The sequence below is a fragment of the Tenebrio molitor genome, chromosome 8, assembly GCF_963966145.1.
Source record: "Tenebrio molitor chromosome 8, icTenMoli1.1, whole genome shotgun sequence".
NCBI classification, from domain to species: Eukaryota; Metazoa; Arthropoda; class Insecta; order Coleoptera; family Tenebrionidae; genus Tenebrio; species Tenebrio molitor.
The window spans coordinates 12,285,761-12,309,783 of NC_091053.1; the positions used below are offsets into that span (position 1 = coordinate 12,285,761).

The 24,023-nt window shown below is 34.7% G+C and overlaps 1 protein-coding gene and 3 long non-coding RNA genes across 4 annotated transcripts; 2 read left to right on the forward strand and 2 right to left on the reverse strand.

The window, feature by feature from the left end:
* The first annotated feature begins 5,972 nt into the window (after positions 1-5,972).
* LOC138136773 (uncharacterized) lies at positions 5,973-6,628 on the forward strand. Its single transcript, XR_011161422.1, has 3 exons — positions 5,973-6,132; positions 6,302-6,412; positions 6,463-6,628. It is a non-coding gene; the product is annotated as an uncharacterized lncRNA (long non-coding RNA).
* A 3,733-nt stretch (positions 6,629-10,361) lies between these two features.
* LOC138136774 (uncharacterized) lies at positions 10,362-11,953 on the reverse strand. The gene is made up of 4 exons (XR_011161423.1): positions 11,620-11,953; positions 11,449-11,562; positions 11,149-11,390; positions 10,362-11,086 (listed from the first exon to the last, which is right to left on the reverse strand). It is a non-coding gene; the product is annotated as an uncharacterized lncRNA (long non-coding RNA).
* Positions 11,954-13,904: 1,951 nt separating this feature from the next.
* On the reverse strand, positions 13,905-15,379 carry LOC138137541 (uncharacterized). Its single transcript, XM_069057004.1, has 3 exons — positions 14,670-15,379; positions 14,451-14,550; positions 13,905-14,363 (listed from the first exon to the last, which is right to left on the reverse strand). The coding sequence occupies exons 1-3, from the start codon at positions 15,158-15,160 to the stop codon at positions 13,947-13,949; spliced, it is 1,008 nt and encodes a 335-aa protein (XP_068913105.1). The 5' UTR covers positions 15,161-15,379; the 3' UTR covers positions 13,905-13,946.
* Positions 15,380-21,034: 5,655 nt separating this feature from the next.
* Positions 21,035-22,453, forward strand: LOC138137227 (uncharacterized). Its single transcript, XR_011161634.1, has 3 exons — positions 21,035-21,618; positions 21,674-22,057; positions 22,115-22,453. It is a non-coding gene; the product is annotated as an uncharacterized lncRNA (long non-coding RNA).
* Positions 22,454-24,023: the final 1,570 nt, after the last annotated feature.

Sequence of the window (24,023 nt, forward strand, 5' to 3'; positions counted from 1 at the left end):
ATCAATGACGTCATAACTCGAAAACAAATGACTGCTTGGAATTTTATTTTATAAACTAAAATTGACCTATCCAAAGATTTTTTTGAAAAAAATTTGGTTTAATTTTTAAGGAATTTATTCCATACTTTTGCCGCTCACTGTACACATTTTTTTCATAAAATCTAATTTCAATTATCGGTGAGCGAGACAGTGAGCGAAAGAGAGTGAACGAAAGTGAGATTTTTATCCATGGTAAAAATGGATACAGACTCACTTTCTAGGGAGGTATGGAACAAAACATATTTTTATTAAAATAATAATATTTTTTAATTAAAGAATGTGTGTATTCCGTACCTTCTTGTTTACCTGCTTTACTTATGGAAACATTTTTGGAAGCGTTGTTTCACTTATTAAGTTATTATATTACCTGCATCTTAAAAAAAGATTTATTAATTTATAGTCATAACACTCATAACTATCTACTGTGGCGAGCAAAAACAACTGGAAAATGCTCCATTGTAAAATGGTCGTAAATACTCGTATCATAACCTACCATCATGTTGTATGACATTAATTGTCAATGACAATTGACAATTAATTATTTTTTTTGACACTGATGACATGGCCATAATCAGGCAAGGATTTTTTTTTAATTTGTGACTATCTACACTACAAGAAAATCCGAAAAAAAAAGATTCCACGTTTTTGTTTAATTACAAATTAATTATAATACTTATTAAAAAAATAATATATCACCGACCTCCGTTTAGGAGCCTACTAACAAACCAAAAGACAAGCATTGCTTCAAAGGTGATTTTGTAGATAAAATCCGAAAAAAATAACTCTGTATTTAGTATAGGTGCTACATAAGAGGTTGTGGAGCCTTAATAAAAGTAATTTTCATACCGCTGAATGGATCGAATCAATAAAACCGCCCTTGCAGCGTTGGCAATTCCTTGGATATTTTCTTCCACTTCAAGAAAATTGCCTTCAAAGTCTTCATCGGGCATTAAAACCATTCTTTCCTTTCTTTCTTTTTGCAAAAATTTTCAGAAAACTTGACCTGACCTGACCTGACCTGACCTGACCTGACCTGACCGTATTTTTGTTGTTTATTACAACATCATGACGACGTAGGTATAAATTGCCCTACCGCCTTTCATTACAAAATATCATCTTTTTATAAACATAAATAGCAATTAAAAAACGATGTTTAAAGGCTGAAAGTGGAAATAAAAGTTTGTATGCAACTCGCTTAGCAATTAATCTTTACTGGACTCACTGGATTATGGAGACTCGCTCCTTCGTCGTTCGTCCCACAAATTCCAGCTCGCCCGTAAAGATTAATTTACTAAGCGCGTCACATGAATAACTATTGCAGATGCGATTTAATTTGGTAGGAATGTAAAGTTGAAAGTAGCCATCGTCTTCAGAAATAAACTTGATGACAATAGCTCAGAAAACATACAGAATCTTAGAATGATTAAAAATTGCACTTTTAATTATTTGTTCGACGTGACTCATATTTAGTGACAAACCGTGCTGTTATTAACGACAATTATTAACAAATCAGGAGCGCTAAGCGCGACAATTAGAAAATGTTTTCACTTCAGAAATAAGAGAAAAATAAGCTTAATAGTAATTATTTATTATAGTCGTACTTACAAGTTTTATAAGACACCATTTTGCCACACGCATTTTTTAGACCACGACGAGCGCAGCGAAGAGTGCTATAAAGCAAACAAGTGCGACAAAATAGCTCATAAAACAAGTGTAATAAAGTAACGCTTAAGGTATAAGATTATATGGCCCTTTAAAAGTATTTGACCGGAGATAAACGTTCCTTTTGTCGCAATTGCAGTAGGCGGTCAGCCCAACCATAAATCATTCTTCAAGCAATTCTCTATTGTGAATTCCAGAGCCGGCCTCAAAACAAATGGGTACCGACGAAATTATATTTAATTATTAAATATACAATACTATTACAAATCATCTTTACTGTTTTCAAAACACAAAGAACTAAAGGGAATTTCGTTACAATAACAAAATTTACAATAAACATCAAAAACATGTTCTTTCACAACTTTTTAATCCCTGCCCTGAACGAAGGAAAAGGGATGCAGCTGCACGAGCCAATATTGGTTTCCATTATTGGGATAATTTTAGTGCTGCCATATAATCTTATACCTTAAGCGTTACTTTACAATATTTTTTATATTTTGCGAATATTTAAATTTTTAATTAAAAAAAAAACAGAGTGTGTCGTAAAGACACACGATAGAAGTGAAACTTTTGTACTACAGGGAAACATTGTAATTATCCATCAATCACTTTTAAATAGCATATTCACAACAAAATTGTATATTTTAATGAAGAAAATAAATTATAAACAACGATAACACTAAACAATATCGAAATGCGTAACTCATTGTTCATTTTTAAGCCTCCAAATTAAAAGAGAGGACATTATCGATAAATGCCGTGAGTGTGACAAAGACAATTTTAAGGGATGTTTGTATCGTGTCAAACAGATTAACTTACATTTAAGTGAGATGGAAATATTGGCGCAACCGTTGTGCGAGACACTGCTCCCACTCGACCCGACAGTGTTTACCCCCACCACTTTTCGTCACACAAAAAGGTTGCCGATCAGAATTTCAAAACCCTCCCATAAAAAGTTTCACTTCAAAAAGTTCAAAACATAATGCTAGAAAAATTATATTTGGCAAATATAAATGATCGGTAACTAGAAGAACCATTCAAGTTTTGAATTGAAAGTGTCAAATAATCTACTCACTATCAGTCACTGTCAACATTAAAAATTTAAGGAAATGTTCCTGAAACCGGTATCGAAAAGAACTCCTTTTCGAAACCCGTTTGAGTGTCATAATGACTGTGTTAATGTGCAAAATGGAAAAGTGAGATTTTCATGTTAATCTTTGGTTGTTTTCGATATAGGGAGTGGCTACGCGACCGTCGGACGGACGGATACATTACTTAATACTGCCGTCGGGTGGTCCTATTAGAGTAGAGCGTCGATAATCCGAACTAATTGGGACCGAGGGTGGTTCGGATTATCAAATACTACTACTAAACAGTAGTGAAAATATTATATCTATGTGGCAACTGTGTGGGTAAGATAGAGTTGACATTTTTTGATTGTTCATAGTCGCACAATTTTGAAAATTGTCAAGTTAACGTGCAATGTTATAATAGTTATTTCAGATATGTGTAAAAAGTTATCCTTTATTGCACGAACGGGTTTAAAATACGACTGAGGTACGAGGGAGTATTTTAAAGGATGTGAGTGCAACAAAGGAACTTTTTACACGTAGTCTTACAATATTTTATCTACGATCGTGAGATCATCGTACCGGTTTCAACAGAAATTTGTATAAAATAATTATTATTGATTCAATATTTTATGAATAACAAAGTCGTTAAGCAACCTACTTCTGAACAATGTTTCTAACAAATTGTATTGTTGTACTCTGACAGTTCTGTGCCATAACACCGTGTACTAAAAGTTTTATGGCACGATTCCGTCAGTTCACTAAACGTCAACTTTGACAACGATTTTTAGTACAAAAAGTGCCTACTTTTTACACGATCGTAGATTAAAAAAATTAAATGCACGCATATGAAATATCATACAAATATCAACTGACGGTCGTTTTATTGTAATAGAGTAGACCGATTAGCCCCGGTTACAAATTACATCGCCATACTGAATTTTAGTTTATAGACATAGCAGCTGTTCAATGAAAAGTTCATCGAATTGGCTTTGACTTTATTATTCAAGAGACAATAACATCGTAAATTAAGTTGGTTAGACAAATATAGCGACAAAGATCAAAGCCAATTCGATGAACTTTTCAATTGAATACATGTTACATGGTGTGTATTGAATGATTCAAAATGATTGTGGATAAGTTAGGCAACTATGTACGAAAATTTATGTGGCAACTGTGTGGGTGGGGTAGAGTTGACATTTGTATGATATTTCATATGCGTGCATTTAATTTTTTTAATCTGCGATCGTGTAAAAAGTACATACTTTTTGCACTAAAAATCGTTGTCAAAGTTTACGTTTAGTGAACTGACGGAATCGTGCCATAAAACTTTTGGTACACGGTTTTATGGCACAGGACTGTCAGAATACAACAATACAATTTGTTAGAAACATTGTTTAGAAGTAGGTTGCTTAACGACTTTGGTTATTCATAAAATATTGAATCAATAATAATAATTTTATACAAATTTATGTTGAAACCGGTGCGATGATCTCACGATCGTAGATAAAATATTGTAAGACACGTGTAAAAAGTTCCTTAGTTGCACTCACATCCTTTAAAATACTCCCTCTTACCTCACTCGTATTTTAAATCCGTCCGTGCAATAAACGATAACTTTTTACACTTATATCTTAAATAATTATTATAACATTGCACGATAACTTGACAATTTTCAAAATTGTGCGACTATGAACAGTCAAAGAAATGTCAACTCTATCTTACCCACATAGTTGCCACATCATAAATTGTCGCACATAGTTGCACAATCATTTTGAAGCACCCAATACATATATGCTTTTGAGTTCTGGTATTTTTGCATCCAATACTGGTATGTATACATATAATATTTTCACTACTGTTTAGTAGTAATATTTGATAATCCGAACCACCCTCGGTCCCAATTAGTTTGGATTATCGACGCTCTACTGTAATATAACCACCCGACGGCCGTTTCATTGTGATAATATGACCATCCGATGGTCGTATTAATTAATTTATCCGTCCATCCGACGGCCGTATTAAGTAATTTATCCGTCCGTTCGACGGTCGCCTAGCCGGTGTCACGACAATTGGACGCCGAAAACTGGACCGCCGAAAACTGGTCGCCGCAACCTGGACGCGCGACAATTGGACGCATGCGACAATTGGACGCATGCGACAATTGGAGGCGTGCGACAATTGGACGGTGGATGCATGCGACATGCATTGAAATTATTTCACAAAATTTGAAGTAATTAACTTCATAAATTCCTTATTTAAGGTATCAATAATACCGTGCGATCAAATAAAAAAAAATCTGAGTAGGCGAAAATGGTGATTTGAACCAATCAAAGCATCAGAATAGCACAATCCAGGTAACTCGATTTTTTTTTAATTGATCGCACGTTACTATGTATGTTACAGCTTTTTGGAAACTTTCACTTTTTCTTTAGAATTTTATAATACTTGTTAGGGATGTAATATTTACCTATCTAACCCTTCCGTCCAGAGTAGGTATTATTCTTATCAGTGGGATGGTTCCTTTCTTAAAGGCTGTATGACACGATGCTAAATTTTGTAGAAAATTTGTTAGAAAATGAGAGAGGACCAATGAACGATCAGGATCTGACAAAGACAGACTATGATCCTGATCGTTCATTGGTCCTGTCGAGAGTCTCTCTCATTTTCTAACAAATTTTCTACAAAATTTAGCATCGTGTCAAACAAACTTTAGAAACAATTAGGGAAATAAGAAAACAGTTGCTGGTAAGATTATTTAAGCCGGTGCTGAAATACTACAAAATTACAGGTTTTCGGCTTTCGGTACTTTGTAAATATTTCGGTTTATTACTTAAATTTACTTATTATTCTATTTTATTTCATTTCTTTTGTTGACGAGTGTGAACATATTTAATATGTAATAACACAATAAATTATTATTATTATTATTATTCTCACGAGTCCAATTTTCGTCGCGTCCAATTGTCGCGCGTCCAGGTTACGGCGACCAGTTTTCGCGCGACTAGTTTACCGCGTCCAGTTGACGTAGATCCCGCGTAGCCACTCCCTTCGATATATGTAGAAATGAACTGAACGTCGTAATCGCTGACCCAGATTTTTTTCAAGTGCTTTTTGTGTGCTGTGTGTTTTGCATTTGATAAATAATTGTGAAAAAAAAAATGTTTTTGTTGATCATATTGCATCACGCATCATGGACAAACTGTCCCACTTTGTTGTTAATCGCAAAGATTATTAGTGCTGATAATCGATAAGACCAAATTAAAAGACCAACTTCATGGTGCACCACCAGTTACAACACGGTTCAAAATGAAAGCTCTACTGATTTTCGCGTTTGTTCTCTGTTTCTTCTTCTCCGAAGGTAAGGTGGAGTGCGCTCATAACAAAAATATACATCACATGGTCTCCAGTCTAACTGGTCGTTATGTAAATTAAAGAACCGCCCATGTACTTCTCGATTTGAGCGTACTCTACCCACAAATCGAAATTATATAACCTACAAATTTTTCTCTATTAATTTTAAATTACAGTTAGGGCATTGGAGTGCTACCAGTGCATAAACCGCTACTGTGGGACACTCGGTAAACAAATCTGTATGGCGGAAGAGGCTTGCTGGTCCAGCAGTTATACGGCAAATAATGGTATTTATCGATTTGGTTTGTAAAACTGACTTTTCATCGTTGCATTTTAGATGAATTATTGCGACGAAAAGAGTGCGTTTTTAGCACGTCAGAGGCGATGAATAATTGTGAGAGCATCAACCAGTTACCGGGAGCAAGTTGTTACATGTGCGAGCAGGACCTCTGTAACGAGGCGTGGTAAAAACTAACAAATACAATAAAAACTGGAAAAATGAATTCGTCTTTTATTAAAATTTACGGACTAGCTACGAATAACTCAACACAACGAAATGTATGTTATAATAAATAAAAAAATGTCAAACTGACATCTATCAAATAACTACCAGGTGATCAAAAAGGACTGTTTAAGTTGGCAATACAATTAAGAGCATTTTGTTATTCAGCTGTTTGCAATACTGCAACCGGATACGTCTTTTGACAGATGTTTGACGTGAAATCAACACCGACAAAATTGTGGGTAATGTATAAAAATCAATGGTACAAAGAAACAACTTGAACTATCACTGTCAGTGTGAAGTCGTCAACAACCGGAAGTTACTCCAGTTATACCATTTAAAAGTAAAAATCAGTCGTGCCAACTCAAACAGTCCTTTTTGATCACGCTGTGTCATGCACTACCGTGCGATCAACAATTATTACAAAACACCATTACGAAAGTAAGATGAATCTTTTATGTTCTGAAGTAATAGTATATTTCAAACCAAGGTAAGAAAGTGCTTTCTTGCAGACCACAGGCAAAGATTATAAACCAAGCCGTAGGCGAGGTTTGTAAGTGCCTAAGGTCTGCAAGGGCACTTTCTTAACAAGGTTTGAATACTATTTTTTCCCTACCGGCACAACTTCGTTGAAAAAAGTCAAAAAAGATGGTTATATTCCTGATTAAAACGAAAATTTTGAGAATTGAATAGTAGGCTGGGTTATTTGTTTAATTAACTTGTCATCGCATTTGAAGATTTGACGTTTGTTCGAAAATTTGATATAAACAGGGTAAAGTAATCTACCTACCTAGCTTATCTGTTTATTTTCCAGATTATATGATTGATCTACCAACTTGCTTTATTGAATCGGCTTTCATTTATCAATAACTTATTTCACTTTTGACACTTTTGACACATGTATTTTGGTACAGTTTTACCATAAACATTTCATGATTAACTTTCTTACCTTAGCGAGAATTTTCTCACCTCAAATGAGGTATCCACAGCCTACATTTCTAACCGGTTGCATTGAAATTTGATTAATAGTGACAGTTGTTTGACGAATCAAGTGATGCCTTTAGTAGAAATCAAATAATTTTTTTTTTCATCTGTTTTAGTCATAAATTATAAATAAATAATTGTATTAATGTTTTGTTTCATTTGGTGGAGGGAAGTGAAAGAAAGAAAGAGAGAGAGAGTAATTCTACCATTATACATTTAAGAAGAAAAGAGTAAGAAGCTTCGCTTCTGTCGAGCGTCTAGTCACCCACACAGCATTTTTTTTTATTCATTATTCGTTCCTTGAAGTTCTCCTAGTTGGGGAGGCTTCACTAGTGTCCATCGTGCTCAAGCAGCTGTGGTCCGGCGCAGAGTACAAAATGAAGCCGCGCCACCCTTTAGTTAGGAAATACATGGTTGACAAACAGCTGACACGTGAAAAGAGTATCTCATAATCATAAGTGTGATGACTGATGCTACTTGTTTACAGATGCATAAGAAGACAGTCAATTCTGTAATTTCAGTGTTTGCACCTCTAACGTAATACAAAGAACTGAAGCTAAATTATCTAGAAATCTGAAAATCAAGAGGAAGGTATATTAACAAAAATTTTGGAAATCAATAAGTACGTACAATAAAAATTGTGTTACTCGTATATTATTATTTTTTTATACAACTGACATTAAAAGTGACGTTTTAGTGGAAGCTAATTTGATTAAAAATTACTCTTTATAACTTACCGTGTTAAAAGTATTTTTAAAACTAGTAAAAAAAAACTTTTAAAAGTATTTTTAACACTAATAAAAAAAACTTTTAACACTAGTTATTTTTTATTTATTTCTAAATGTTAAAGTGGCTCTATTTGCCGCTTTTTCAATATCTACGGGAAATCTGTCGCCGATATCGGCATCGTTAACGTCGTTTTCTTTGCATTCAATGTTTACGAATGCAATAATGTGGAATTGAAAGTGTTTTACAAAACGTAATGAAAACTTTTTTGACGTTTCTAATAAACAAATGTCAATACAAGACTAGCTACCTGATTTTTGCCGCAGAAATTAAAATAAACATCAAAAATACGACTCCGTTTTTTAATGCAATGCAAACCAGTTATATAAAAAATAGATGTATGATGGACGTGTTAAAAGTGATTTTTTTTTGTTCGTGGGGTTGGTCAACTCGCTGCGCTCGTTTCCCAATCTACCCCACTTACAAAATAAAATCTCACTTTTAACACTTAGATCATAAATAACTATTTTATCAGTCTGATAAAAATTTTATATTGCTAAATTGGTTACTGTTTACAAAATTTTTCAACTGCTACTTGTTATTTATCCACAAATACAATCAGTTAACAAATTGTGTTATTTAACCAGGAATTTACACACATCAAGTCAAATCAAATCATTGAAAGCACGGGAAAGTTACATCAGCTAGTCGCTATTCTGAGATAAAAACAAATATTTTACATAATTATATTCTTTTTTGCACGACCTGTATATAGTGACATTAATGACTAATGAGCAACTTTACTCCCTGATTGTATGGAGCAAACCGGGTCTTTTTTCCCCTTGGGCAAAAAATCATAGCCAATTCAACCTGTGGTATCGGTGCCTGCAGTTATCTGTAGGATAAAAAGGTGACCTGCGTCCTATCGCGGAGAACCAGGGAGTGGGAATTCACCGGTGAACTCTGGCAAGATCCACTCCGTTATGTGTTACGTGTAACATGTAAAAGTTAGTAAAGTCTCCCAGTAATGTGTATGTTTCAATGAAGAACCCAAAAACACCACACAACCTTTTATGATACATATTTATTTCGAATTAATTTGTTCTTTTACTCGAGGTGCAGTTTGTAGCCCGAAGGCGAAGCCTGAGGGTCCTACAAAGCACCGACGGTAACAACCATGCAGTCCCGAGGCGCAGATACTATTATTTGCACGATTCAAAAATTTTAATTGAAAAATCCGAAAGGCTAAACATTATTTTTAACTGTCAACATGCCACTTAAATTTAGCTTGACAATTAGTGATAATTTACAAATTTTCGGCTTTTTTCAATTAAAATCGTTGGGTCGTGCAAAAATTAGTATATGGACCTCGAGAGGGAATGATTTTTACCCTCAGTGCTTTGTAGAACCCTCGGGCTACAAACTACACCTCGAATAAAAATCATCCACTTCACTCCCTCGGTGCATAATATAATATTTTTTCCGTTGACCGCTTGTTAATTTCAATATTAATGAATTATTTTGTCTAAAATATAGTGTATTAATGGAAATCCTTATTACACTATTTTTCATTAATCAACGATTCTTGCGATTTTGTCGTTTTGATGATATTTTGATGTATAAACAACCTCGAACATGCACTGTTTGCACTTACCAACACTGCAGGAGGTAGTGCAGCAGGGTTTTCTATATTTTATAGCTCTATAACTGCACAATTACGAATTCACTTTTTCAAAAGCCGACCTTTTTGGTTATAACTCGCATGTCATATTTTTCAAAGGTAACTAAAGTCTATTTTTTCCTGGTAGGCGCGTGCGTGCGCATCTCCGAAAGGTAGAATCACATAGCTAAGATTTTTAGCAGGATGCAGGAATTGTTAGTATTTTTGGTTGCATATTATCTAGGGGAATCAGTATTTGTGGTTGCAGATTAAAACTTATGTTTATGATTTAATTTTTGTATAATTTGTAAAATGTAAACAAAAAAGTTTATGAATCAACTCGTGGAAAAATTGATAACAAATATTATACGTACAACATTTTTTATTTTTATTTTATACACACAGGAGTTAAATTGGGTACAAAACAACTCGATACTTTTGGATTCAATCGTTAATTTAAAAAAAATAAAATAAAATAATCAACACCGCACTTTTCATCTAAAGAAAATTACATAACATGGACATGGCCTGCTTCGACTACAATCATTTCTAATAACCATGTATCTTGCAAGAGAAAAGGTCTCCCTTCTTGGCGTATTTCTTTTATTTCCCGTAAATATTATTAGATTTTATTAGAACGTTTCTCGTTTAAAACTTTATCTGAACGCAATAAATTAATGAATTTATTGTTCTTGTACAAAATCCTTCATAACTTGATTGACTGCTGTTCTCTGCTCAGTCAGATTAATTTTTGTGTTGGTAAGCATTCTATTACTACTCGTAGTAAAAACTTATTCTATTTATCAACTCCAAGAACGGATTTTCTTAAATTTTCTCCTTTGAACAACATGCTCAATATTTCCAACTCTGTCGGTGATCTTGTTGATCTGTTCTCCTGTAGCATTGAAGTGTTAAAATCGTTGGATTTGTCGGATATTTAATTTGTGTAGGTCGAATTATACGTGCTCTTTAATTGGGATTTTCCTGTTGAGCATGAAATTAATAATAATAATAATAATAAAAATATCTTCTTCGCCAAGATATGTCTTTTCTTTCTATTAACAGGCTTTTTCTGTTTCGTTATTTGTGCTATTTGAAATAAACATAGATTTCAATGTTTACAGTTAATTGAAAACAATGTATGTACTTACTTGAATTTTAATTCGTGTAAAACATTATAAAGCTTGGAACGACTGATGTTTGGAATTTCTTCATTGTTTTGCACTTCCCTGTACACAGCATCAATTGTAGGAATTCTGTTTGCAGAGAAAAATGTGTGCACTGTTTTTCGAATGAGATATTTTTGATGTTCATCCATTTCCTATCAGGTTTCTTCGGTGCCCACACTTCTTTTCTTCTGCCAAGTATCATTGAATGGTTCTAAATCCACAACCTTCAACACAAAGCAATTAAGCTGTGATACAACAAAAAAAAAACTCAGAAATCAATACCAGTATAATCTGCAGTTTTTTCCATTTGAGCCGTCTTGGTTAACTCGGCAAAATCCTTGGAGATCCCACGAAATACTTTAACGATCATTTCTTTCTCGGCTTGTGAGAAATTTGCTATAAATATGCACTAATAAAAAACTGTTACTTGCTGTTAGCATAAATCCAACTTACGCCGTTTATTTGGTGATCGAAATTGAGACATCTTGTTGACATATAAAAACTTCTTAACCTCTAAGAACTAAGACCTGTTTTTTTAATAAATAAACGGACACAACAGAAAACAGACACGAAACAGAAACAAAAGAGACACAAAACACGAACGGAAAAGTAAGACACGATGAAACAAAAATGGCAGCTTGGACCTGATTGACAGTACAGAACACTGTAATATTGCACATTTCTCTAGTGTAAGTAGAAAAATAAAGTAACCAATAGGAAAGTCGCATTTCGTTGCAGGATTTTGTAAATGCGCACGCACGCGCCTACCAGGAAAAAATAGACTATAGATTTTCTTAGCAACCGTGATTTTTACGTGAAATTGAATGTAAATGGAGTTGACGTCTTCTGACGTTCTTTGTGGAAAAGTGAACAGAAAGTGTTGAAAAATTTTAAAATGGCCTACTCTGAGGACAAAAAAAGGATGAAGGTATTTTATAAGGTCTCATCTTTATCGAAAAACATGAAATTGGTTTTCATTTGGCTTAATTTGAAATTTTATCACAAAAAAAAAAGTTTGCGGTCAACGAAAAAATTTTGTAATCAACTCATTTGTTAATGGGCGACTAATAATCTCAACTATTAAAGGCACTCACTCGCTACACTCGTTCGTGCTTTAAACAGTTTCGATTATTAATCGCCTTCATTAACAAACTAGTTTATTAAATAACTATAATTCAACTTGTTACGAATTAATTCCACAATTTTTCTTGGAATGCAAAATAATATCCCCAATCCTCCCACGTATTCTTAAACGCTAGATAAATTTAAAATGTTACAGGTACTTGAATCATTACATTTAATGTGTATATTAATATACAGGGTCTCCCAGAACTGGCGGACCAAAATAACACGGTGAAATCATTATCTTCTGGGAATTATAGGAAAAATATTTAAAAAAATCCATCCTCGTTGGATTTTAAAATAAGAACGTTTTTAATTGACCAATCGCGTGTAGATATAAAATTACCTTAAAAAATGATATTGGTAAATATCGAAACAAATTTGATTGTTGCAAAGACATTATAATTGAATATCATGTCATAATAAATTATTTCTGACAATTCTGACAAGTCATTAAAAACGCGTAATGTTTACCGCTTCAGAATATTTTGATATGCTTGTCTTATATGGACAGTGTGATGAGAGTGCCACAGTTGCTCCTCAGGAGTACGCAGTTCGTTTTCCCAATAGGGAACATCCTAGCAGAAATACTATAACCTGAAAAATACTATAACCTAAAAACGTCCGTCATTGCACAAACAATGCGGATACCCAACAATGCATATGCGTCATTTGAAATGTATCCATAGTTACAAATAAAGCAGGAAAACTAATTAATAGGTAACTTAACATCAGCAACAGCATTGGTCAGTTTAAATTGCTTCTTTCCTAATTACTATTTAAGATAGATTTTTTTGAACATTTTTCCTATTATTCCCAGAAGATGATGAATTCACCGTATTATTTTGGTCCGCCAGTTCTGAAAGACCCTGTATTTCTAACACATTACACTACAAATTTTAAACAATTTAAAAATGGAAAAATTCCCTATTAATTTTTGCCTAGTTTACTAAACATTTTTATTTTTTAATAATTCCTTTGGTAAAGTTTATTTTTATTTTTCTGATTTTTGAAATTATAAATTTACGTTCCAACATCATGCTTTTTCTGGAATAATCTGTAAAATCGCAAAGCTGTGTCTTCTACGAATATAATTTTTTGAACCAGCTAATACACGAAATTATCGAGTTGATGAAAGTTTTATAAAAGTTACTGTAATGATCCAAACTCGATCATTATGGACACAAGCTATTACAGTTTTACTTGAAGAAATTACCTGGTTGGAGGCTTTAGGAAATTTTTATTCTTTTTTCGTTAAATATGATCAGACTCTACTAGACTCATGATTGATTTTATTTGATTTTTTTTTCTCTTGGTTAAGCTCTCAGTCTTTCTGTAAAAATTTCGATCACAATTTAATCATCACAAGCTCGTTCACAAATTAGACACAATTCCCCATAAACTGTTTAGAAAACAGGAACACGTCGATATCTCCATATTGTTACAAATTCGCACCATTCACAAACCAATCACAATTTGTCAATCAAGAAGTTAAATTCTATTTTCGACCCGCATAGATGCATAAAGACACGCAACCTGGGCACCTTTGCCTCTCTGACAAATGGCGACTCATGAGTTCATGACCTTCAAGCTTCACTTCTCACATATATTACAAGCAATATTTTCCTTTAACTAAATTTATTTATCCAACATTTTAGTCAATCTATTTTACAGTGTAAAAAACTGAAACTACCGTGTAGACTTTCTTGCAAATCTGTAAGCCGCAAATTGGATCTTAATTGATATGGATAGGTGTCACTTACGCCCATTCCTAGTTGATAATTGATCGCCAAGGTATCTGTAAATTTGATTTTCATCGATACAAGGCAATTATGCAAAATAATCAACAGAATTTTTCTGTTTTTGTTGTTCCAGGTGTACCAGTTTATTACCAAAAAGCTTGAGAAAATTCTTTCCGACTGCAAAAAATTGACTTTAAGTGGAAGAGATTCGATTAATACGACCTCGTCTTGTAAAGTTTGTCCTGCAGTGATCAGACTCCAAAAGGTGGTCACGGCGAAAATGGCGAAGAGTGAAGCGCGCAACTGCATCACGCTGTGAGATTCATCTGTAAGCTAATTTTAAAATCATTAAAAAATCTCCAAGATCAAGACCGTAACTAATGTTTCTGTTGCAACAAACTAGATCAGTGAATTACTCACTTGGTAGAAAGAAAGTGCAATACTAAGACCGATAACGCAGCCACCCATACTGAAGGGTATTATTAAGTGGTCCATCTTCATCAAGAGGTTGTTTTTCCAACTGGAAATAAAATTCTGCAGTTGCAGAAGATTAAGAATCTATAATCTCTTATTTTATTTTTTAGAAACAAAAAATTCAGCGTTTTGGAATTTGAACATACATACAAAAATCGAATTTACCTTAAAAAATCGCAGTGTCTCTTTACCAAAAACTTCAGTCTAAAGTTGACTTCATTTTGATAAACATCAGAGAGGAGTTTCCATTCGCACGTTTTGAACCCTTTTGTAAGTTCTTCCACGTATTTGTTAAACATGTATATTTGGAACTTCACGTGCTGGAAAGCGTAGATAATCTGATACCCATGTACTGTCATGCAAGGAGCTGACACAAAAAATGTTAACTTGGTGAATAAGATGAGAAATTTGCTTTGGCCAAAGAACCACTGTTGAATCAGCCAATTATTAAAAAACACTTCGTCGTCGACTGAATAAACAGTAGCACTGGCCCAAACCAGCATGGCTGTGGTGTTTACCACGACAAAAATATTTATCGCCCTCGATTCTCTCTTTATCTTACTTTCCACCTCTTCACCGGCAGATTTAACATCCCACAAATCAATCACTTCCATCACATCTTCAATCATACGATTCCTGAGTAGAACCACAAACATGCCGAGCGTTGCCTGCAAGGTGTTAGTGGGTTGGTTCAGCAAAAATCACTTAAAGAATTTTACATAGCACATTTGAAAAAAGAGTGGTCCGTATTGGATTAATTGGTCCGCGTTGGGTGCTAAAACGAAATAATAGGTTTGGGCCAGCAGTAGAAAGGAGTACAAGCAAAGGGTCAACTTAATCATAAATTTGACGACTCCGCAGCGAAAAATTTTTCCTCCCACGATTCGAACCACCCACAAGAAATCATCTGGAACGAGTCAACTCAAGGTTGGGGAGTAACTATCTCAAGAGACTTACCATTCAGGAGGTTTTGGTGGCGATAGTTGATCATTCTGACCGCACTAACCGAGGTATCAAGTGAAACTTGTTTCAACCGTGTACGTGGCTTATCGGTGGTCAATTTTGGAACAACTATTTAAGTTATACATAAGTAATAGGAACCCCGGGACTTGTTAAAGTTTTTAGTGTAGCATTGAATATACGTAATTTGTAGAATCAAACTTTCATGTATTATTAGTGAGCATTTAGTTATTATCAGTTCTAGAAGTTTTTTTTTATTAAGTCAGTAAGACAGTAGTCAGCTCCCACAGACAGTCGACTTGCCACACTTCGAAAAACGTGCGACCAACGTAATCGTCATCCAATTAATTGAATTAATGTTTTTTAGGACTTTACCCAGACGAACACGAAAAACGTTCGTGCCGTTCGGTAGCACTGTCAGATCAGTTTTCAGGTATGAGGTCGAAATTTGAAGCACGAGGCGTTAGCCGAGTGATGCAAGACAGGCCGAAAATATCTATTTAAAAATTACATCACACCTAGTTTTCCTCGGAATTTTTTTTTGTTCTACTATTTTCAGATGTCTTAAAAAGAGATAGTCAAGTTTTTACGCGATAAGAGCGCATTTGAACAAAAAATTTCTTATCTATCCTCGCTGCTCAATTCTGTAGACTAAAATAATGAAGTACTTTCATTCAATCTTCAGTTAAGGCAGTTCTGTTATTATTTTGTGAGAAATTACGTTGTGGAAGTAAATAAGTATTATAAAAGTGGTTGAAATGATGATAAACGGTTGCAAAACTTCACCCCATAATTTTTGTTATATTTGTGGAACCTTTTTGTTCAAAAAAACAGAGCAACGGAATATAACCGATTTTGTAAAAAAAAGCTTATTTAGCTTATTTTGGTTTCCGCATTGGGTAGCAAGATAAGTTTTGGGTTCCATACCAAGTGTGTTCTACTTGCGTAGAAGAATTTCGAAAGTGGTATAAAGGAAAGAAGGAATTTTAGTATACTTATGCTCTGGATGGAACCCCGAAATCACTTCAACGAATTTTATTTTCAAGCGGTCGGAAATCGTGCCTTTGTAATATCTCCATAGAGACAGTTAAAGTGTCATTTTTTTCTGAGCGGAGTAGAATTACTTCAAGTCCTAGGATTAGAAGTGTCCCACAGGCAGAAGCATTTGTCACGATTAATTTATCAATTACAATTAGCAATTACACGAAATATTTATAACTAACGGGTCTATTTTTTTACTTATCGTTAAACAACTATCCGTCCGATAGTGATGCTCGTTAAGCATTGGTCGCTATTGAACTACAACGATTTCAGCATATTTGGTATTTCTTAAATCCTATCGTTATCATTATAATTCGATAGCCATCGTTATGGCAAAAGTTTACAATTTTAGGTTGGATAGTAGCACAACGGCCAACTTTATAGTACCTATATGTTCATGGCAGTTCATGTCCTTTTTATGTTTTTTACTGTCACTACCGCTCAAATGTTGAAAATGCAATAAGTAAATAACACTGATCACAATCAATAATAACTGATACGAAAGCGGCAAGAAAAGTTTGCGACTGTGTAAAGTTACAGCTTCCACATCGTAGCTTGAGCTGTGAGAGTCGGATGCGCAGTGGTCTAACACTAATTTTGTGGCATTTCTTTGCTGCTTCCAGGGCCTCTTTATCAGACCTCTTTATTCAACTTTGCGCATCCCTCACAGCTCAAGCTACAATGGGCAAGCTGTATATAAAAACAATGCTCAAGCGTAAATGCAAGACGACTCAGCAACAGTATCAGCTCTATGTTGACGAATTAGAAAACAATACGTTCTTCAGGAATAATAAAAATATGTAATAAAAGTAAAAAAATAAAATAAAAACAAAAAAAAAAAATCTGGGGCAAGTGTTTTACCATAATTTGTACAATTTCATAAAGGCTGTGGACTGAGACATTGCTCATTGCTTCCTACAGGCTTTTGGTAACTCCCGTGAGCCATAAAACTCAGGACTACTACAAATTTTAGGAATTTTTTGACTCTGCCGTTATCTACGTAAGGTAAAATTTCTAACAACAAATCTTGTCCAGCCTCCCTACTAAGTCGCTAGTGTTTTCTGAAATTTTCTTTTGTTGTAAAGAACGGATCAGTTACATCTCTTAAATATTGATTTAACAATCGATCACAATCTCTATGTTTTGTACCGATCAGTTAACAATAGTTTGTAAGAACTCTTTTCCAATTCTGCCACTACTTGTATCAATATGTCTCTGTTCATCGCTAGAAAAACTCGCAAGAGCAAGTTTTTATACGACAAATCAACACGAATGAAATATAGTGGATAGTAAAAATGCATAAACTATTAGAGAGATATTGCATTCAAACTTTATTTACGTAATAGGTTAATAACTGCATGCGCTATGAAATAACGCTACGCTTTAACGGCATAGTGATTTAAAGTTATTGCAATTTATCAAGGCGTTAACGTTATTAAAAGACAAGTAGTGTCAAAAATGGACGAAATGTTAGAAGCTGCAATTTTAGGTGATGCAAATGACGATGATATTGAAGAAGCAATTCTTATAATGTTGAACCCTCTACGAAATAATTATGTAGACCCAGAACGTCAACAATTTGATTTGAATGAAATATCATTTGATCAAGCTAAATTAAATTTTCGATTTGAAAAAAACGATATACCAATTTTGGCAGAATTGTTGGGATTACCAGAGCAAATTATAACTAGTACAAGAAATAATGTAGATCGTACAACAGCTTTATGTATATTACTTAGGAGGCTTGCTTATCCGAATCGCCTGAAAGATTTAACACTTCTTTTTGGATTATCACCTCAATCGTTGTCGCAGATTATTAATACTACCACAAATATTATTATGGAAAACAAGGGAAATTTTTTAGAAAACTTGCAAGCTAATCAATGGTTAGATAGGAACAGGTTGCAGTATTATGCTCAAGCGGTTCGTAATCGTGGAGGTGCGGTACAAAATTGTTGGGGCTTTATAGATGGAACGGCAAGACCTACTTGTAGGCCATCGGTTCAGCAAGAGAACTATTATTCTGGCCACAAAAGATTTCACTGTTTGAAATATCAGTCCGTTCTTTGTCCAGATGGTATTATAGTTAATCTAAAAGGGGCATACCAGGGTAGAAGACACGATGCTGGCATCTTCAGAGAATCTCAACTTTATAATGAACTGGAAAGAGCGGCAGTATTTCCTGATAATGAACGTTACGTTCTATATGGAGATCAAGCATATGGTGTCATGGAGCTCTTGTTGTGTCCCTATCCTGGAAGACCTCAAGATTTACCTGCTTATCAAGTAGAATTCAACCGTTCCATGAAAATTCTTAGAGTTGCTGTAGAATGGGGTTTCCAAAAAATTGTTTCACAATTTGCTTTCTTAGATTAAAAAAAAAAATCTTAAATTATTACTGCAAGACGTCGAGTCCTTATATAATGTAGGAGTACTTCTAAGTAACTGTCACACATGTTTGTATGAAAGTCAAACTTCTCAAAATTTTGGTGTAGCACCTCCTTTATTACAACAGTACATTGGGTAAAAAAATAAAAAGTTTTAGAAACAGATACATTTTTTTACTCCTATTTTAAATAAAAAAAATTAAAAAATAAAGGTATGTCGGCGCCACTCGTGGGAAAGATTTATTTTGTTATTTTAATGTTTTGCCTGTACTCCTTATACCGAATAGAGTTATTTTTAGAAACATGTTATCACTGTTCTTGAGAACGCGTCAGCAGGGCAACCCCTGACGAACGGAACGTTCATGTGTGACGCAAGGGTAGTACCAGAACATAATTTATGAGCCATATGTTTGGGTGGAAGAGGTAGTTTTTCTGTCGCGTTTATAAAATTCGCTTACACAGGTATTAAACTGAACTGAAACTTTTATCGAAAACATTTTAACTACAACCTACTGATTAATGCCTCTATTATTTTTTGTTGATTTTTTATTAAATCGTGTATATTTTGCTGTTGATCGAGTGCAAGTTGCATTCGACTGTTTTCCAAATCAGCTCTTTTCCTTTGTTCTTCTATTTCAAGTTCCAACCGTCTTTCTTCTAAACGTACCTTTCTTTCTTGCAATTCTAATTCTGTAAGCTTTAGCTGCAATTCTCTATCATTTTTTTCTCTTAAGTACTGCATTGCATTTTGTCGTAGAGGTCTGCTCTTATTATATCGTTTTATTTTCGGCATTAGTAGGTATTTTTCTGGCCGACACCGATGGCGTTTCCTCAACTTGATCTAATAGGTTTCCATTTTGTTCATTTCCAATATTAATATTTTCTTGTGTATCTTGGGTAATTTCCATTTCTACCGCTTCCTCGTGCATCTGCACTATTGGTACTTCGGCAACAAAAGAAAATTGCTCAGTTTTGTTTACAGAATTTTCTTCCTGTAATTCAGTTGAAAATAATAACGCTTGTTCATCTCTAACTTGTTTTCCTAAATTAACTATTTGTTCTACTTTATTAACTTTAGGCCGCCTGGACTTCTTAAATTCTTTACATAAATCACTAATTTTTTGTAAAAGATTGTCCCTTTCTGAAAAAATTTCCTCGACTCCCGATTTTTTTTGAGAAACCATGTCCTTTTTCAGGTAAATTTCTAGAAGTAGCTGTAAGTGGTCTTTTAAAGTTCTTATGGAAAACTTCTTCCCCACTGTTTTTTCTATATTTTCTTGAACGGTGGACCATGCTTTTGCCTCTTTTATAGGATTTTGAGCCGTTACTTCCCGCAGAAGACATAAATCATCATCGGCTGAGAATCTTTGACGTTTTTCTCTTAGTGTTGACATTATCAAGGGGCTAATCTATCAGCAAATTACCAAGATTCAAATTTAATAGAAAGTTCACCTTATTACTAACTTATTTCTGTCAAATTGCACGCAACCTTTTTTGAATTGTCAAATTGTTGACATATGAGAAATGCCAAAAATAACGTTAACGTCTTGCAGTATACGTTCGCAATTTACGTGAAGCGCAATCGTTATTACCGTCTACGTGCTAAAAATTGACACTTAGATGTCAAAATAACGTCTTTCTAAATACTGCTAACCGTTATATGACACTGCAATATCTCTCTATTTAACGATGACAGCTGACGTCAATTTACATTATTTGGCGAGAAGCTAAATTTACAAAATACTATTTGATCACTATATTCCGATTAATCACTAACTAACGAGGGATCCTTTAGTAATGATGATCGTTGAGAGTTACAAATTAGACCCGTAAATTAGGAATCAAGACCAAACTTCAGTTGGTTCTGTAATTTATTTATAAGATTGGTGGGCAATTTAGGAGGGCGGACGCCAACTCGGCACTTTATTATACCTAGGTAAAATTTGCAATAAAGTACAACAGGCCATCTCGGCACCGGTAGCCCATGGATAACCGGCCAACTCGGCACCGCCGTCAAGCCAACTCGGCACTGTCTACCTGGGACGGTTCCTCTTTAATATCGCAGCCAGTGACTAGAGTTCTTGCGGGAATATATCAGGGATTATAAAATGAGATGAGAAAATACTTTTTTTTATAATATACAGAGTGATCAACAAGAATCCAAATCAGAGCAAGCGTTGCAAATTATCGGTCACGTCGTAGCAAAATCATATGCACATAAGCGGTCGAAACAAGGGCGTAGACAATTTATGGTCTCAAACGCTACTTAATAAAAATGATACTTTATGAATTTTAGACGTTGGAATTATAATTGTGCATTTTATTATTATTATAAGATAAGGGAAACAATTTATAAGATTAACAAGAGCAACATTTTACATTTGTAACAGTAAGTAAATTATCATCTTTATTGCCAAACGCGACGCTACTGGTACGAAGATGCTTCGTTGAAATGCCACATTGCAAAATTCAAGGTTGTTGTTGTTGACAATTTAAGTGATTTAACCTAGAAAACAAATCTTCGATTTCGGCAAAGTTTACAGACGTTTATTGAAGTTGTAAGCAATAATTATCCCAGAATAAGTTGTAAAATGGGTTTTACCATTAAAGAGAAGGCATTTTTATTAGATTATTTTCGAAAGAGGGTGAAACAAGAAAATGAAGACTGGCCTTACTTTGTTCCCCCTTACACCGAAGAATTTTAAGGCAGATGTCCGAACCTGATGGTATTGGTTATCAACAAGTTTTTCAATGTCTTAAAATTATAGTGCCTAATTTTAGCAAATCATAACCCATCATTAAGAAGAAGTCAGGTCAGTCCTTAGTTCAAATTTTAGAAATGGTGCAAAATGTTCAACAAATTATCAAGGAACATCCCTCAACTTCCATAAGGCGTTTAAGACAAGAAGTTAAATTGTGTTATGGCACTTATCAGAAATTTTTTAAGAAGGATATTAATTTGTTTCCCTTTGTGTGTTGCAAGAAATAAAACCCACACATTACCCTAAACAAATTGACAGCTTCTTAAGGGTTTTTGAAATTATGCGAGGTGAGTTTGATTCTGTCTGGACCACAATGGAGAACATTTTGAGCAGTTTTTGTGAAAACTTATTTTTTGACCTTGGAATAATTTAAATGTTTTAAACACTACTAGAAAAGATACGAGTAAGTTCTCAATTACCCAAAATTTAGAGAATAATAACTTTTACATTTTTCTTACAGAAAACAACAAAACAAAGAATTGTGAAAAATAATTATTTTTAAAATTTTGTAACTCAAGATTGTGCCTTATGAAGGAATTTTGTGTAACTGTGTGTTTTTTCTTTAATCAATAATAAATAATAATTAATTATAACTGGCTTTTAAATATATTATTCATGAATTACAAAAAATTTATAAAGGCTATTAATGATAGATTTTTGAGAGGTAGGCAACCAACAAAACGAGTGTCCACAGCAAGTAAATAAAAGCGGCTGATCCATGATAGAAATACGTTTCGATAAAACAAAAGATGAGGTAGCACTCTTGATTTGGTTTCTTGTTGATCACTCTGTACAAATATAATGTTATTTTTATAGGACATTTACAATTAAATATTAACTACAAGATTACTAATTAATTCTTAATCTGAGATACAAATTTCTCCGCTTCTTTTACTTTTTTGGTTTTTACAAATATTTGCGTTCTAATACTCTGAATTTTTAAGTATATAAACCATTGATACTCAAGAAGAGTTCTTATAAAAATATTAATATTTGGATAAAATAGTGCGTAGCAAAAAAAAATTATGAAGTGTCTATAACGCACCCCTTAAGAACTTAAGTGCAATTTCTCGAACTCCTAGTGCGGAAAAGCAGTACACCAAAATTGTACCAGCGGGTATGGGGATGTTATAAGCAATGGTTGATGCGGAAAAGACACCTGCCCTTCAGGAAATACCCTCTACTAGGGGGCATCATATAGATAGGTAGTGAGTGGGCGCTTAGTGTCGAGTTGGCCTATCTCTTGGGGTGTCTTTGAAAACTACCTGCTTTTTTTGGTGTCGAGTTGGCCGGTCAATGTTTATTGCTTCTAAGGTTTGGTGTCGAGTTGGCCTAGACCCATTTAGGAACGGGTACCGTCACCCGAAACCCCCGCCGCTGTCCTAGCTAGTCCTCTCAGGTATCAGTCCGCAATTTACATGTGGGATCCCTAGACACGATACCTTCTTAGAGGGTCCTTTTGGTCCGCAATTTACATGCTCCCACGAAAGGAGAGTCTGGTGGCCTTGTTCAGTTGCCGGAACAAGCGTTTCAAGTTGTAACACAATTTGAAAAACAACAAGATTTGAATGAAAAACTAAAATAACGTTCAGGTAAGTGACGAAAGTGAAAATGAGGAAACACATTGCCAGCGGCGTTATCCAAAGCCAGACGATCCAAAGACATGAGGCAGTCTTAGCCTGAAATTGTGGGGTGAAAACGTGTTCCTCCAGCCGCCCAGGGGCTGGCACAGTGTCGAAAATAAAATGTTGAAGTGACTTGTTGACCGCAATCAAGCGAAATGAAATGAGCGACTCAAAATGTCATGGATTTCGCGTCGGGACGAGACGTCGTGGTCGTTGCATTTTTTTTTTATACTTCGGGTGGTCAAGTAGCGATGTTACAGTCCCGCAAGAATTTGTAGAACCTCTCGAGCCTTCTACACCGGCGGAAACGAATTCATGGCGTTTTTTAATGTTACAAGAGATAGCCTGCAGCGGAAGGGGTTAATGTTAATTAAATTTATTATTATTATTTTTTTTTTAATTGCCATTCCCGTTTTTTGCCATACGGCTTTTACGGTACCTTTCGGTCGGCCGTTTTTCCAATTCATTTTCCTTGTTCCTTTGCCTATCGGTGATGCGACGGGGCTCCGGGGCACTTTCCCCGGCCACCCACACCCATTCCACCTCACATTCACAGACATACACAACAACATTTATACACCCATGGGCACCCTTCCCGACGGGACTCGAACCCGTGCTGACCTCGCGGTGGTGGCCGAAAGAGTGTTGATTCTTCCTTCCACCACCCTACCGTCAGCCCCTGATAGACATACACACACATCCATGGCCGGGCGGAGGTTCCTTCCTTTGAAAAAATCCTCCCCC

Coding starts and splice junctions, on each gene's coding strand:
- LOC138137541 (XM_069057004.1), bottom strand. CDS start 15,160: ATGTTTGTGGTTCTACTCAGGAATCGTATGATTGAAGATGTGATGGAA. Junction 14,551..14,669: donor AGACACTGCGATTTTTTAAG/GTAAATTCGATT, acceptor TTTTATTTCCAG/TTGGAAAAACAACCTCTTGA. Junction 14,364..14,450: donor TTGCACTTTCTTTCTACCAA/GTGAGTAATTCA, acceptor TTTTAAAATTAG/CTTACAGATGAATCTCACAG.